The sequence below is a fragment of the Phytophthora ramorum genome (assembly GCF_020800215.1).
Source record: "Phytophthora ramorum isolate Pr-102 chromosome Unknown Phyram_PR-102_s0019, whole genome shotgun sequence".
In the NCBI taxonomy this organism is placed as follows: Eukaryota; Oomycota; class Peronosporomycetes; order Peronosporales; family Peronosporaceae; genus Phytophthora; species Phytophthora ramorum.
In genome coordinates this window covers 397,906-411,874 of record NW_027150665.1, presented here as the reverse complement: position 1 = coordinate 411,874, position 13,969 = coordinate 397,906, and the positions used below count along the sequence as shown (strand labels likewise).

The 13,969-nt window shown below is 56.7% G+C and overlaps 3 protein-coding genes across 3 annotated transcripts; 2 read left to right on the top strand and 1 right to left on the bottom strand.

Moving 5' to 3' along the window:
* Positions 1-9,162: 9,162 nt before the first annotated feature.
* KRP23_13844 (uncharacterized protein) lies at positions 9,163-10,524 on the top strand (the record flags this gene model as incomplete). The annotated part of the gene is made up of 1 exon (XM_067884606.1): positions 9,163-10,524. The coding sequence occupies one exon, from the start codon at positions 9,163-9,165 to the stop codon at positions 10,522-10,524; it is 1,362 nt and encodes a 453-aa protein (XP_067737999.1).
* A 392-nt stretch (positions 10,525-10,916) lies between these two features.
* KRP23_13843 (Phosphatidylinositol N-acetylglucosaminyltransferase subunit A) lies at positions 10,917-12,305 on the top strand (the record flags this gene model as incomplete). The annotated part of the gene is made up of 1 exon (XM_067884605.1): positions 10,917-12,305. The coding sequence occupies one exon, from the start codon at positions 10,917-10,919 to the stop codon at positions 12,303-12,305; it is 1,389 nt and encodes a 462-aa protein (XP_067737998.1).
* A 113-nt stretch (positions 12,306-12,418) lies between these two features.
* Positions 12,419-13,663, bottom strand: KRP23_13842 (uncharacterized protein; the record flags this gene model as incomplete). Its single annotated transcript, XM_067884604.1, has 1 exon — positions 12,419-13,663. One exon carries the CDS (start codon positions 13,661-13,663, stop codon positions 12,419-12,421), a length of 1,245 nt encoding a protein of 414 aa, XP_067737997.1.
* Between the last annotated feature and the right edge of the window lie 306 nt (positions 13,664-13,969).

The following is a 13,969-nucleotide window of genomic DNA, read 5'->3' as shown; positions in this document are numbered from 1 at the left end:
AACAGCAAGCACTCACGTTCGTTTGACCCAAACAGACAAACATTCGCAGCTGACTCGTAACACCAGTGTTAGGGGGATGAAGAAGATGCAGGTCTGCTTGGCCGAGCCTGAGCCTACACGGCATCATCCATGTAGCACTGTTGATGACGCGCACACCGATCCTGCAGTACATGTATGTACTGTGATCGTGTGGATTGCCAACGAGGGCTGCCGGAATACTCATGTGCGTCTGACACCGGGCGGCAACAATGTGTGCATGATGAAGACTACAACTCGTTGGCGGTCGAGGATCCTTGGAGGTGTATCCATCCTTCCATCTCGGGTTACTCATTGTGTGTTGCCCAGCAGCGGTGTGAAAGCTGTCGACCACGCCCAGGAGATCCCAAGCAGGAGTCCGAGCAGAGCTGGTAGCGTTAGGCAACGGATCCCTTCAATCAGTATCCGCTCATCGTGTCAAGACAATGTGGCACGTGATCAAAGCCTGCGCCTCTTCTACGGTGCTGCGTCCGTAGAGTGGTAACGCGTACCCTGGCAGTCGGCGAACGGTGCTCAAACAAAGCCAACCCGAGATGCAGCGAGCTGCAGGCGATGCGAGAAACTGCTCTAGGGTAGGAGTGCATTTCTGGCAGCGTCATCCTCGTCAGCGTCATCCTCGTCAGCGTGGACGAGTGACTGCCACGCCGTGACTCGTGCCGGTACATGCGCCATTGTGGCAGAGCTGCATCAGCGGCACACAACGCCAGTTGTTGATAGCATTGAAAGCGACCGCATCGTGTCGCCCCGAGACAACCAAAGCGGTTGGTGTGCACACTCGTGGCGGCTCAAGATCGTCTCCATCCGCGTCACGAAAGACGCGTGCCTCGGTCTCTTGTGCGATGTGGACGCTTTCACAGCCAGGCCCGCGCGGATCCCGCGGTCGCTTCTCTCGTGCAAATGCCGTTCCTCTGTTGCAGGACCAGACGGCGTCCTTCTCTCGTCGGCAGCCAGGATACCGGTATCAATTCGTGCTGCTGCTGACGGGGACAACTCTTTCCAGTCGCCGAAAGCACCGGAGACTCCGGCGGAGTGCCGAGAGCTTTGCCGTTCGAGCACTCCCGAGGCAACGGTGCAGTGGCTGCTGTATCGACGTTGATCTAGCCATGCATAAACACACACAGTCCATCGAGCCCGCCGCCGCAGCGAACAGCCGAACTCCCATTGTGCAATTTGCTCCGTCACCCACACTCCTCCACCACTCCCCACCACCTCCACGATGAACTTCCGCGCCCTGTTCGCCGCCACCGTCGCCGCCCTCGTGGGCTCCACCTCCGCCACCACGTGCACCACGACCCAGCAGACGGCCGCGTACGTGGCGCTCGTGAGCATCCTGTCGGACTCGTCGTTCAACCAGTGCGCGACCGACTCTGGCTACTCGATGCTGACGGCCACGGCGTTGCCCACGACGGCGCAGTACTCGCTCATGTGCGCGTCCACGGCGTGCAACACGATGATCACCAAGATCGTGTCGCTCAACCCGCCCGACTGCGAGCTGACTGTGCCCACGAGCGGCCTGGTGCTCAACGTGTACTCGTACGCGAACGGTTTCTCGGCCACGTGCGCGTCGCTGTAAGCAGCTTCGATTGTTGTCAGTGTCATGTCAAGCCTTCTGAGTCCTCACTGTGAGGACGAGTAGCTTGACGAATCAACTTGTCTTCGGATCAAGTACGCGGCTTCAGCAGGCAGCTCCAACGGATCTGTCGATCGATGTAGCGGTATATAAACTCTTTTGAATGAAGGTTCAAGTATATGATGTATCTTCGTTTTACTTTTGGGTTATCTGTGAATTGTTGCAGCTGGTGCCAGCAGCGATAGATTGCCTCGGAGCATTGGTGCAGTAATTATTTGCTGCTAATTGGAATGCATAGTGCGCTTGGTGCTATCGGATACGAGCTGTTGGTGTGTTCTTGCTGACTTTGAACGCTCATTATTCTCGTGAAGGCGCGCGTCATAGAGCGGTCTTGCTCGAACGGCAAGAGCGAAAACATCGAGCGCTACGTTGTCATTAGAGCTCATCATAACCCGAGCATTCATAGCTTCTCGCCCTATCCTGCCTCCGTGGCGTCTGCTTCAGCACCGTGGAGCAAGAGCCTAGTCGGATATGCTTGGCATGTGAGTCCTTCGCTGCGACCACTGCAGTACGATCAGAAACATCGTAGCCTGCACCTTTGAGGTAGCAATATGACCCCCAACCACGATCGCTCTTCCAGTCGAAGCTCATTGCCTCCAGCAGCTCCGATCATTCCAACATTTGCCTTGTCAACCACAAGTCTCCGCTCCCCCACTCCACACCAAGATGCAGTTCGCCGCTCTCCTCGCCGCCGCCGCCGCCGCTCTCGTCGGATCCGTCTCCGCCACGGCCTGCACCACCACCCAGCAGACCGCCGCGTACGTGGCGCTCGTGAGTATCCTGTCGGAATCGTCCTTCTCGACGTGCGCCAGCGACTCTGGCTACTCGATGCTGACGGCCACGGCGTTGCCCACGACGGCCCAGTACACGCTCATGTGCGCGTCGACGGCGTGCCAGGAGATGATCGAGGAGATCATCGCGCTGAACCCGCCTGACTGCGACCTGACGGTGCCCACGAGCGGCCTCGTGATCGATGTGTACACGTACGCGAACGACTTTGCGTCGACGTGTGCGTCGCTGTAGTCATGTTCCTTCCTGGCCAGACAGAAGCGACAAGCGCTTTTACCGAATGCGTCGCCTGCTTGGCTGTGCGGGCGAGCTTTATGAACAAACGTTAGTGAATGAATGAATGAATGCATCGATGTTTTCTCACGCATTCTTGGCGTTTGGTGTAAGCTGTATTGCTGTATGGCTGTTTGGTGGTAGTGGCTGTGGGCAACTGGCAAAGAAGCGGTTGGGCCCCAACGTGGGGCGTGAAGTCATCGTTGTCGTTGTCATTGTCGTCGCCCGCTCAGATTGAGTAAGAAGAGTCTCAACATATAACGCATGGGACCTATCACCGACATTTGCTTGTAACAGTCGACGAGTTCAGTGAAATTGCAGGATTTAGGTTTTGTACTTTGGTCGAAACCAGCGTGGTGACCTACGCAGTGGTGAACGTCCCAGCAGAGCTGATCAGTGTGGCAGCAAAGTGGATAGTTTGGTGTCGAGTCTGCAAAGGACAAACATAAAGTCCTTGGCGTTTACCACTACTTTGAAGCCGTGTCTACTTACTGTTGTATTGCGGGTGTGATTCCGTGTTACAAGCTTGTAGTTGCTAAATGACGCCTCTCTTTCGACAAATAAAAGTTCACTATTTTCGCGATAACGTTGTCGAAGAAAACTGAGTGCCTTAGACGCATCAAAAATTGCTTAAATATTTTGCTCAACAAAAATGCAAGATCAGCGAATCAACACACAAGGGTGAAATATAGCAGTTCTCTATTACTCGGGCGTTCATTTGCGTGTATACAAAGCTGCATAATAGCTCATGTTATGGAACCTACCACTCGGTAGAACAGGTTTATGAGAACGCTTAATAACAAGCGGCGCCGGGCGCGATAGGGTCCGTCGTGGGGGTATCGGTAGGTGCGGTGGTAGGGGAATCAGTCGGTGCCAAGGTGGGAACATCGGTAGGTGCCGAGGTGGGAGCGTCCGTCGGCTCCGCCGTTGGGGAATCAGTCGGTGCGGTGGTAGGGGAATCAGTCGGTGCCGAGGTGGGAACATCGGTAGGTGCCGAGGTGGGAGCGTCCGTCGGCTCCGCCGTTGGGGAATCAGTCGGTGCCGAGGTGGGAACATCGGTAGGTGCCGAGGTGGGAGCGTCCGTCGGCTCCGCCGTTGGGGAATCAGTCGGTGCCGAGGTGGGAGCATCGGTAGGTGCTAAGGTGGGAGCGTCCGTCGGCTCCGCCGTCGGAGTATCGGTAGGTGCGGTGGTAGGGGAATCAGTCGGTGCCGAGGTGGGAGCATCAGTTGGCGCAGTCGTCGGGGCTTCCGTGGGTGGGGAGGTCGGAGCCTCTGTGGGTGGGGAGGTCGGAGCTTCCGTCGGCGGAGCCGTGGTGGCGGTCAGGGCATCACACTCAGACTCGAAAGTCGAGGCAAGCTGATGCACATTCATGACGGCCCCGCTGGTGGGGATGGTCAGGTCGCAGTCAGGGGGGTTCGTGGCGAGAACCGCCACAATCAGGTCGTGGCACGCCTGTACACCGCACATGGCGACGCGCTCCGTGTCCGAGGGCAGGGCAGTGGCGTACAGCATGTTGTAACCCGAGCTGCTCCCGCAGTTAGTGAGCGACGTCCCAGCGAGCAGACCAACCATGCCCAGGTAGGCAGACTGCTGCTGGGTGGTGGTGCAGGCGGCGGCGTCAGCTGAGCTCACGAGAGCGGCGACAGCGGCGATGAGGGCGAAGTTCGTGTTCATAGTCTCTTGTTCAGGGAGGCGATTGGAGTTGCAAGAAGCAAATTGGAGAATGGCAAGACGAGGTGCTGAGCTTGCATGTTTGCTGTCCGATGTCTTCTCTTTCGAACAGCGGTACTGTACACCTACCGACACAAGCCTGTTTTTTTGTATGGTCGAGAGCTCAAGTCGAGGTTGCCGAACTTCGAGCCCCGAAGGCACACACGCGTCGAAGGGACGCTTGGGATTCACAATGCTCGAATAGAGACTCTATGGCGAGGGCTCTATACTATAAGCACATGCATAGAGTGCCTTGACTCGGGACAGTGGACCGATTCCCGCAGCATCTTACCAACAGGTTTCCCGTCTGAACCTCTCCTGTCGTTGTTTTGTGCGTGTACTACATTTTTATTTTAAAATTTGAATACATGACAGATGCGATAATCTGTCGAAACGTGTCTATAAGTGCTCGTTTTCTGTCCATCTATATACAACATTAAATCGCTCGCTCCAGTTTCTGGTGGCGGTGGTGCCCTGCATCAAGGCAGATGATAGTCCACTGATTAACCTGCCGTGGATTGCAGAGCGAGTCCTTGATCCTTGATGCCTGCCTGAAGCACAGCAGTACATGTAGGTGGATCCACTAGCAAGTTGCTGCAATGCAAGGAATCTGGTGTTGAAGCCTCTGCTGCAGCCGATTACTTCGAGCGCAAGGCTTCATCAGTCAACACCTCTCTGAAGCGCTGGCAATCTTACCGTCACTCATGCCACTATCATGAGCATGATGTCAGCCAGCCACTGCTCTCGTCTGATCTGCTGGCACCGTCGACCGCAAGTGCCAGGCGCTGTTGGACTCGACGCCATTAGCAATGACACTGCCGATGAAGGCATGGGACATCGAAGCCATCAAGGATCAGAATGCGCAGTAATGGACGCGCCGCGCTCGACTGGCGCGTTGCTCGTTGCAGGGCCCGGATCCCCTGGTCGACACTTGCAATCCTGCGTGACCGTGGTGGGACGAGTGTATCCTCCACGTGATCTCGCCTCGTCTATGCTGGGATACATCGATGACCAACTTCATGAGGCGGGGCGGCGACTTCCGCTAGTCACGCACTACGGGCTATCGCTACCGGTACATGCACATGCAGTCGATGGAGGAGAGCCGTACTGCTTACCGGAGAGCCTTTCGACACCGCTAGGTAAATGGCTCCTGCACACATCGCTGGCGTTGGGGATGGAAGGCCACTACAAAGCTGTGAAGCCGCGACTAACGCCGCTGGCAGACGTCTGCCTCGTTATATCAGGGATCCTGCGCTCTCGTCCTATCTTGGCCGTGTGTCACTTGCAAGGAGGCTGCGGCGTCCTGTTCATATTGGCTCCTCCTGCGAGCTAGCCCAGAGCTAGACGAACATCGCGCGCCCTCGAGCAGCAAAGAGCTGCCAAGAACCACCTCTCTTCGGACAGAGGTGGGTCGCCGCCCCAATTGACGCCTTTGCTCGCTTCGCGCAGCAAGCGCGATGCCTTCGCTCATTCTGCAATCCGCTTTGCTTCACACAGCCAGCTACCAACTCTACGTCCAGGTATCATGAACACCAAGACCGTCCTCGCCGTTGCTGCCGCCGCCTTCGTCGGCTCTGTCGCCGCCGACACGTGCTCCACGACGCAGCAGACCTCCGCCTACACGACGCTGGCCAGCCTGCTCACCCTCGACTCGTTCCAGGGCTGCGTCGATGACTCCGGCTACAGCCTCCTGTACTCCACCGCGCTGCCCACGGATGCCGAGTACGTTCTGATGTGCGCGTCGGACAACTGCCAGTCGCTCATCGAGTCCATCATCTCGCTGAGTCCGCCTGACTGCACGCTGACGGTGCCGACCAGCGGCCTCGAGGTGAACGTGTACGAGCTGGCTAACGGCTTCTCGTCGGAGTGCTCTTCGGTGTCGTCGACCACGACCACGTCAACTACCACGTCCACCGCTGCCAGTACGAGCACGGACACGACCACGACCACGACCACGGCTCCCACGGCTACGACGGCTGCTACCACGACCACCACGACTTCGACTGCTTCGAGCTCGGACAGCACCACGACTGAGGCCCCCACTGCCACCACCGCTACGGCCACCAACACGACGACCACGACGACGACCGCCACCGCGTGCTAAGTGGTTTCGTAACAGATTCCTTCTTCCCGGCTGCTGTGTAGTGTAGGGAAGAATACGGCTAATGGTATGCCTTACTTTTTGTGTTTTCTGCGTCTAGCTTCTGGCGATGTGATCACAATGAATTATTGTTTATCGCCCGTTTTGCATTCTATTCTAGACTTTGGATCGAAATCAAAGCACAACAGCTTAGCGTTGCTGTTCGCAGGCGAGACTTGACCCCAGTGACCACCACAATTTTGTGCTCAGGCGACACCGCAGACAAGCTTCTCTTGCATACGAATACTTTACTATAGTTATTGGTGCGCTACCCTAAAACAGCATCAACCCCATACGCGTTGCACAACAGGACTCATCGAGATCAAGAACGAAAGCAAAAAACATACTTCGAAGTAGTTCGTATTACTTTACTTCTGATCGACATATATGCAATACGACGAGCTGCTCAACAGCTCGCCCCAACTTAACAAGCGGTGGCCGTGGTGGTCGTGGTCGAGTCCGAGCTCGAAGCCGTCGTAGCAGCCTCCGTCGAGTTGGACGAAGTGGTGGCGTCACTGGCCGTCGAAGCAGCCGTCGACGTCGCAGGCGACGAGGTGGTCGTGGTGGCAGTCGTGGTGGTCGAAGTCGTGTCCGTGCTCGTGCTGGCCGCCGTGGACGTCGCGGTGGTGGTCGTGGTGGAGCTTGTGCTGGTCGACGAGTCACTCGACAGCGACGAACAAATGCTCGAGAAGCCGTTCGCCAGCTCGTACACGTTCACCTCGAGACCGCTAGTTGGCACGTCCAGGGTGCAGTCAGGCGGGTTCAGCGAGATGATGGACTCGATGAGCGACTGGCAGTCGCTCGACGCGCACATGAGCGCGTACTCGGCGTCCGTGGGCAACGAGGTGGAGTACAGGAGACTGTAGCCGGAGTCGTCGACGCAGCCCTGGAACGAGTCAAGGGTGAGCAGGCTGGCCAGCGTCGTGTAGGCGGACGTCTGCTGCGTCGTGGAGCAGGCGTCGGAGCTGGAGGAGCTGGAGGCGGCGGCCGAGCCAATGAAGGCAGCGGTGGCGATGGCAAGGATGGTCTTGGCGTTCATAATGAGCTCGTAGGGTGGGTGGGTAATCCGCTGGGGTTAGTTGTGAGGTGGGAAGCAAATTGCAAAATGAGCAGAGGCTTTGGCTTCGATGCCGCTGGTCATGCGGCATGGACAATGCTGGGCTGCAGTCGCATCGAGTCTGCTCTCGCTACTGCCAAGATAGGTGCCGCAGCACTCGAGCCAGACGCCTTCGGCACGCGGCGCGACACGAGCTCTTTTGATACTGTGCATCTATAATACGTGCAGTGGTGGTGATCGCTTCAACTGCACTTCGGCCGCTCTCGGCGGATCACGCGCACACAAAGTGCGTTGGATGATCCCAGTGACAGGCATGACTCGTCACCGAAACTGCAGCGCTTTCTCATCAGAGGCGACCGCGGCTAAGGATTGAAACACGCTTTGCAAGGACGAGCGGCTGTAGATGTTGAATATAATCCGTGAAAATACTGATGAGCGAAACTGGATGATGTAATGCAACTTGTGTCTGAGTTGCTCGTCAACTCGACTCCGCACCAGGATACATCAATTCCCGCCCTATCGATAAAGGCTTCATCCCCCACGGCGGCCACGGTAGTGAGTCACTAGTGACTGCGTGCTGTTTATCAGTGCTTGTGCAGCCCCTGTGGGGACAAGAGGACTCGTTTAGTTGGGTCGAGTTCTATAAGATGGCAGACTTGCCATCTATGTAGTCAAAGCCTCTGCTCATTTTGCAATTTGCTTCCCACCTCACAGCTAACCCCAGCGGATTACCCACCCACCCTACGAGCTCATTATGAACGCCAAGACCATCCTTGCCATCGCCACCGCTGCCTTCATTGGCTCGGCCGCCGCCTCCAGCTCCTCCAGCTCCGACGCCTGCTCCACGACGCAGCAGACGTCCGCCTACACGACGCTGGCCAGCCTGCTCACCCTTGACTCGTTCCAGGGCTGCGTCGACGACTCCGGCTACAGTCTCCTGTACTCCACCTCGTTGCCCACGGACGCCGAGTACGCGCTCATGTGCGCGTCGAGCGACTGCCAGTCGCTCATCGAGTCCATCATCTCGCTGAACCCGCCTGACTGCACCCTGGACGTGCCAACTAGCGGTCTCGAGGTGAACGTGTACGAGCTGGCGAACGGCTTCTCGAGCATTTGTTCGTCGCTGTCGAGTGACTCGTCGACCAGCACAAGCTCCACCACGACCACCACCGCGACGTCCACGGCGGCCAGCACGAGCACGGACACGACTTCGACCACCACGACTGCCACCACGACCACCTCGTCGCCTGCGACGTCGACGGCTGCTTCGACGGCCAGTGACGCCACCACTTCGTCCAACTCGACGGAGGCTGCTACGACGGCTTCGAGCTCGGACTCGACCACGACCACCACGGCCGCCGCTTGTTAAGTTAATTGCATTTTCCTCCTGCAGTGAAGGGAGTGCGAGTATAAGGCTCTAACTACCAAGGGGATAAATTCAACTTTTACGGAACCTGTGCAAAAATTACCTAGCGTGCTTCCCATTGGCAAAAATCTTCACAACGGCTTTGACAAGCTCCAAGGCGATGGCGTCGCTGCCGACGCTGCTGCTCTTCTGCGACTATCTGGAGTCGCGCCTGCACACATCGAGTCTGGCGCTGCTGCGGCGCATGCTGACCGACTTCTTCGCCGGCAATGAGCACACGCTGCAGGACTTCATGCGGCTGGGCGCGAGCGTCGTGTCTGTGATGCCCGTGGAGAGGAAGGGTCTACGCCACCAAGCGGAGGCGGATCGGCTGTTAACTGAACAGAAGATAGAGGATAACGTCCTCGAACGGCAACCAAATCAGAGGGACACTAGTGAGCAGCTGTGGACCCAAGTGGACACTCAACGGTCTCAGCCGCCCCACCCCTGCGTGTTCCACTACCTGGCGGCGCGAGTGGCAACCAAGAACATTCTGTGGCTGCGGGATTTGTTTCACGAGTTTTGTATTGGGGAAGACACTTTGATGCGAGAGTTTGTGCGCCGCGGTGATGAGCCGATCACGGTGGTCCCCGTGGATGTCCAGGCCTTGCGTATGGCCCCACTGCCCCCGCCGCCATTAATGGCAAGTACTGCGGTAAGCTCTGACGCGACTGCGAGAACGGGGACAGCAACTTTGTCAGAAATGTCTCCGTTGCCCACGCTGTCTCCACAGAACAAGCGGCCGAAGAGGTCGGAGCGAGAGAAGCAGACTGAAGTGGAGGCGGCAGCTGACGGTCGCACGAGGAAGAAGACTCGCAGAGCCTCAGTGGTTGCGCGAGAACAAGAGGCCGAGCTCGCATTAAACGCCGGCACGACGTTGTCAGAGATACAAGCATCACCAGATGAGATGCGCATGGTAATTGTGTGCGCGGTGAAGCGTCTCGAGGAGAAGGAGCCGTGGAAGTACGCGTTCAAGACTGCAAGCCTGGTGATGCCGTTTTCACGAGCCAAGTATCCAGTACTCGTCACGTTGCTGCTCGAGTTTTGGAAAGCGAATGCCCGAGCAGTCTGGGAGCGAAAGTTTTGGTCTCCGCTGTCGCGTTCGCGTAATTTTGAGCCCCACACCCAGCGCAGATGTCGGCAGAGCAGGGCTCAGAACTTTTTCGAGAAGAATGTGATTTATCCCGTGTACGAGGAGCTCGGAGCAGCTTTCTTCGTCAAGATGGATCGACGAGCTGAATTATATAGCGGTTGGTACTACCTTGATCAAGCTGTGGACCTGTTCACCTTGGCCCAGCGCTGTGGTCTGCCCAAGTGTCTGCAGTACATCGAGTCGGAAGCGTCCAAGAGGTTTCCCGTCGCTCCCGGGTCTGGGCGTAATTTTTACTTGCGGGTAAACGGAAAAAGCCGCAGCATGTGGTCGTCGTCTGAAGCACTGAAACCAGTCTTGGACGAGATTGTCGCGATAACGGCGGAGGACTGACTTGTCGAACTCTGAAGTGTGGTGGCAATTGCTCTGGTTTAGCTGCACAAAATGTATTCAGACGCCACCTTGCATCACTGGCACACACTGTTTTCGAAGCTGGGTCGCTGCAATTGAAATAATGTTGTTTAAGTATTGCGCTGCTTCTGTTCAATTTGCTTTCTGTTCCATACACGATGCTGCCACGACGATATTTAGAGCACGACAGAGAGCCACTACGTCTCATTTGCTTTCGCCTTCCGACTGATCGTTCATGAAAACAACTATTCGCCTAGATCTTGCGGCAAGTTGAAGTCAACAACATTCGCCGCAGTGATTGGTCAGATCGGTATATATGTGCACCACGTCAAGTACGTGGTGCACATACCCCAACTCCAATCGTGCTCTCGACCATGGCGTCCGAGCGCTTGTGCATCGCCATGTGTTGCGACTTCTTCTTCCCGCGGTTGGGCGGCGTGGAGATGCACATGTGGTCGCTGTCCCAGTGCCTGCTGCGGCGCGGCCACAAGGTCGTCGTGCTCACCCATGCTGTCCCGGGGCCCTCCAACGGTGCCACGCCCTCGCAACGCACCGGCGTGCGCTACATGACGCACGGCCTCAAAGTCTACTACCTACCGGTGACGCCCATCGTGGATAACGTCACGTACCCGACGTTCGTCAACCATTTGGCGCTATTTCGGTCCATTTGCATCCGCGAGAAAGTGCAGGTCGTGCACGGCCACCAAGCTACGTCCACCTTCATGCACGAGTGTCTCGCGCAAGCCAAAGCCCTTGATCGAGGCATCAAAACCGTGTATACGGACCACTCGCTCTTCGGTTTTGCCGACGCAGCGAGTGTCCACCTGAACAAGGTCATGAAGTTCTCCATGTCCACGGTGGACGCGGCCATTGGCGTTTCCCACACGTGTCGAGAGAACTTGGTGCTGCGGGCGTCACTGCGTCCGGACCGCGTGGCTACGATCCCCAACGCGGTGGACGCTACCAAGTTCACGCCACCGCCGACCACAGAAATTGGACCGGACGATCCTATCACGGTCGTCATTGTCTCGAGATTGGTGTATCGTAAGGGCATCGACCTGGTGGCCAGAGCGATCCCGTTGGTGTGCGCGCAGGACCCGAGAGTGAGGTTCTTGATCGGGGGAGACGGAGCCAAGCGCTTGTTGCTGGAGGAGATGAGGGAGAAGTACAGACTGCACGACCGCGTGACGCTGTATGGAGCGGTGCCCCATGCAAAAGTGCGGGAGGTGCTGTGTCAAGGGCATATTTTCCTCAACAGCTCACTTACCGAGAGTTTTTGTATCGCAATTCTGGAAGCTGCAGCCTGTGGACTGTTCGTTGTGAGTACGCGAGTTGGCGGTGTGCCCGAAGTGCTACCGCCCGATATGGTGCAATTTGCCGCTGATATCACGCCGGAGGCGCTCGCGGACGCGGTGCTGGCAGCTGTGCCACGACTAGCTGGCGTCAATCGAGAGGAATTCCATGATCGCGTTGCGAAAATGTACAATTGGGATGCTGTCGCTGTGCGGACTGAGAAAATATACGCCCAGGTGCGTGCACTGCCGGACAGCTCGCTGCTACACCGTCTACAACTTTATCACGGAATTGGTCCTGTGGCGGGCCTCTTGGCTTGTGTCATTGCAGCGGTGCTACACTTGTACGCGGTGTTTCTTGAGTGGTGGCAGCCTGCTGCAGACGTCGAGCTAGCGCTTGATTGGACCCCGGCGTCTCCAGAAGATGATGAAGATAAGCGAAAAGCTCGACACGTGAATCTAGACGACTAAATGGTTACCTTTTACCGATACCAGACCCCTGATTCTTTGCGAGGCATCATGCAGCACTCGTAGATTTGTTCCGAACTCTCACTTTACCTGTTTCTTGTGTTCCCCAGGGTCGCTCACTTCCTGCTTTTGGTCTTGGATTTATTGTTCGCTGTGGCAATGGCGCAAATTTCGCTCAAAATGCGCTTCATCGACGTTCTAGCAGACCACATGCTCCTGCTTTTGCCACTGTTCGACTTCTTAGAGCCAATCCCCCCGCCGGGAATGGACGGAAACCGTTCAAGAGCTTGGGACTCAACGTAGTTCAGGCACGTCGCCAAACCCGTGCATTGAGCAATAAGGACGAGGTTCTGGGTTGGTTCAACATACCACCAGCCGCTGTGTGGCTTCGTGCGGCGATCCAGTTTTACGAAAAAGCTCGCTCCAAGCTCCTTAAATACGTGAATCATTACGCCTTCAAACGCTCTGCGTGCCTTTGCCTGTCGAGCTTTCCTGGCTGCGTGGGGACTTCCAGCACGCATTCCTCTCAGTGGTCCCCAAAACCTGCGCTCCCAAACTGCGCGTGCATGTTCCGTCCAGAATTGTTTTAGCGCTGCAGCCAACTTCGGATGCTTCACGCTGGAAAAAGGTGGAGACAATGCGTCGGGGCTGAAGACTTGCTTCCAAGGTTCTTTCTCCTCCTGAGACTCCAGGATCCCCACGATGCAAGTTCGCATGTTGTCCGGAGATGGTGGCATCGACGCTACCGACACCAGCTCATTAACGTTGTTAATCTCGTTGTCATCGTCAGAGTCGGACTCGTCTTCTCCGGGCTCACTGCATTGGTACTGTTGATTCTGCTCTTCTTGTAACGCCTGTGGACGCATCAAGTGAGGTGTCGGCATTGAAGGGAACACGGGCGGGTTCATTTCCACCGACATTGGTTGCCTCGGTAGCGCTTGATTGTCCACAGGGATGACACTGATGACTTCATTGCCCCGACGCACGAACTGACGCAGCAGCGAGTCGTTCCCGCCGCAGAACTCGAGGAACATGGAACGCAGCCAGGAAATGTTCTTGGTGGCCACTCGGACCGACAAATAGTGGAACACTGAGAGCTGCAAGTGCTGCTCGTTGTAGTTCACCATCAATTGCACCTGCTGATTGAGCAGTCGGGCGGCTTCCTGTCGATGGCTTGCACTGGTTCTCTCCATGGGCATCACAGTCACGATACTCGCTCCCAGGCGAACAAAGTCCAGCAGAGTGCGCTCGTTGCCGGCGAAGAAGTCGCTGAAGATGCGACGGAGCAGCGCTAGGCTGGACGTTTGCAGGCGGTTCTCGAGGAAATCGCAGAAGAGCAGCAGCATCAGCAGCGACGACATTGTTGCAATCGGCAAAGGAAACCAAAGTGCCAGCAGATCTTTTTCCAGTATGCAAAAAGATCGGTAACTATGTAGTCAGAGAAAACAGCACCATACATGTGATTCTTCGAATCGCGTTCCACCACCACCACCACCGCGACAACCGCGACCACGACCACCTCGTCGGCTGCGACGTCGACGGCTGCTTCGACGGCCAGTGACACCACCACTTCGTCCAACTCGACGGAAACCGCAGCGACGGCGTCGAGCTCGGACTCCACGGCTACGACCACCACGGCTACGGCCTGCTAAACAAGAGGCGCTTGC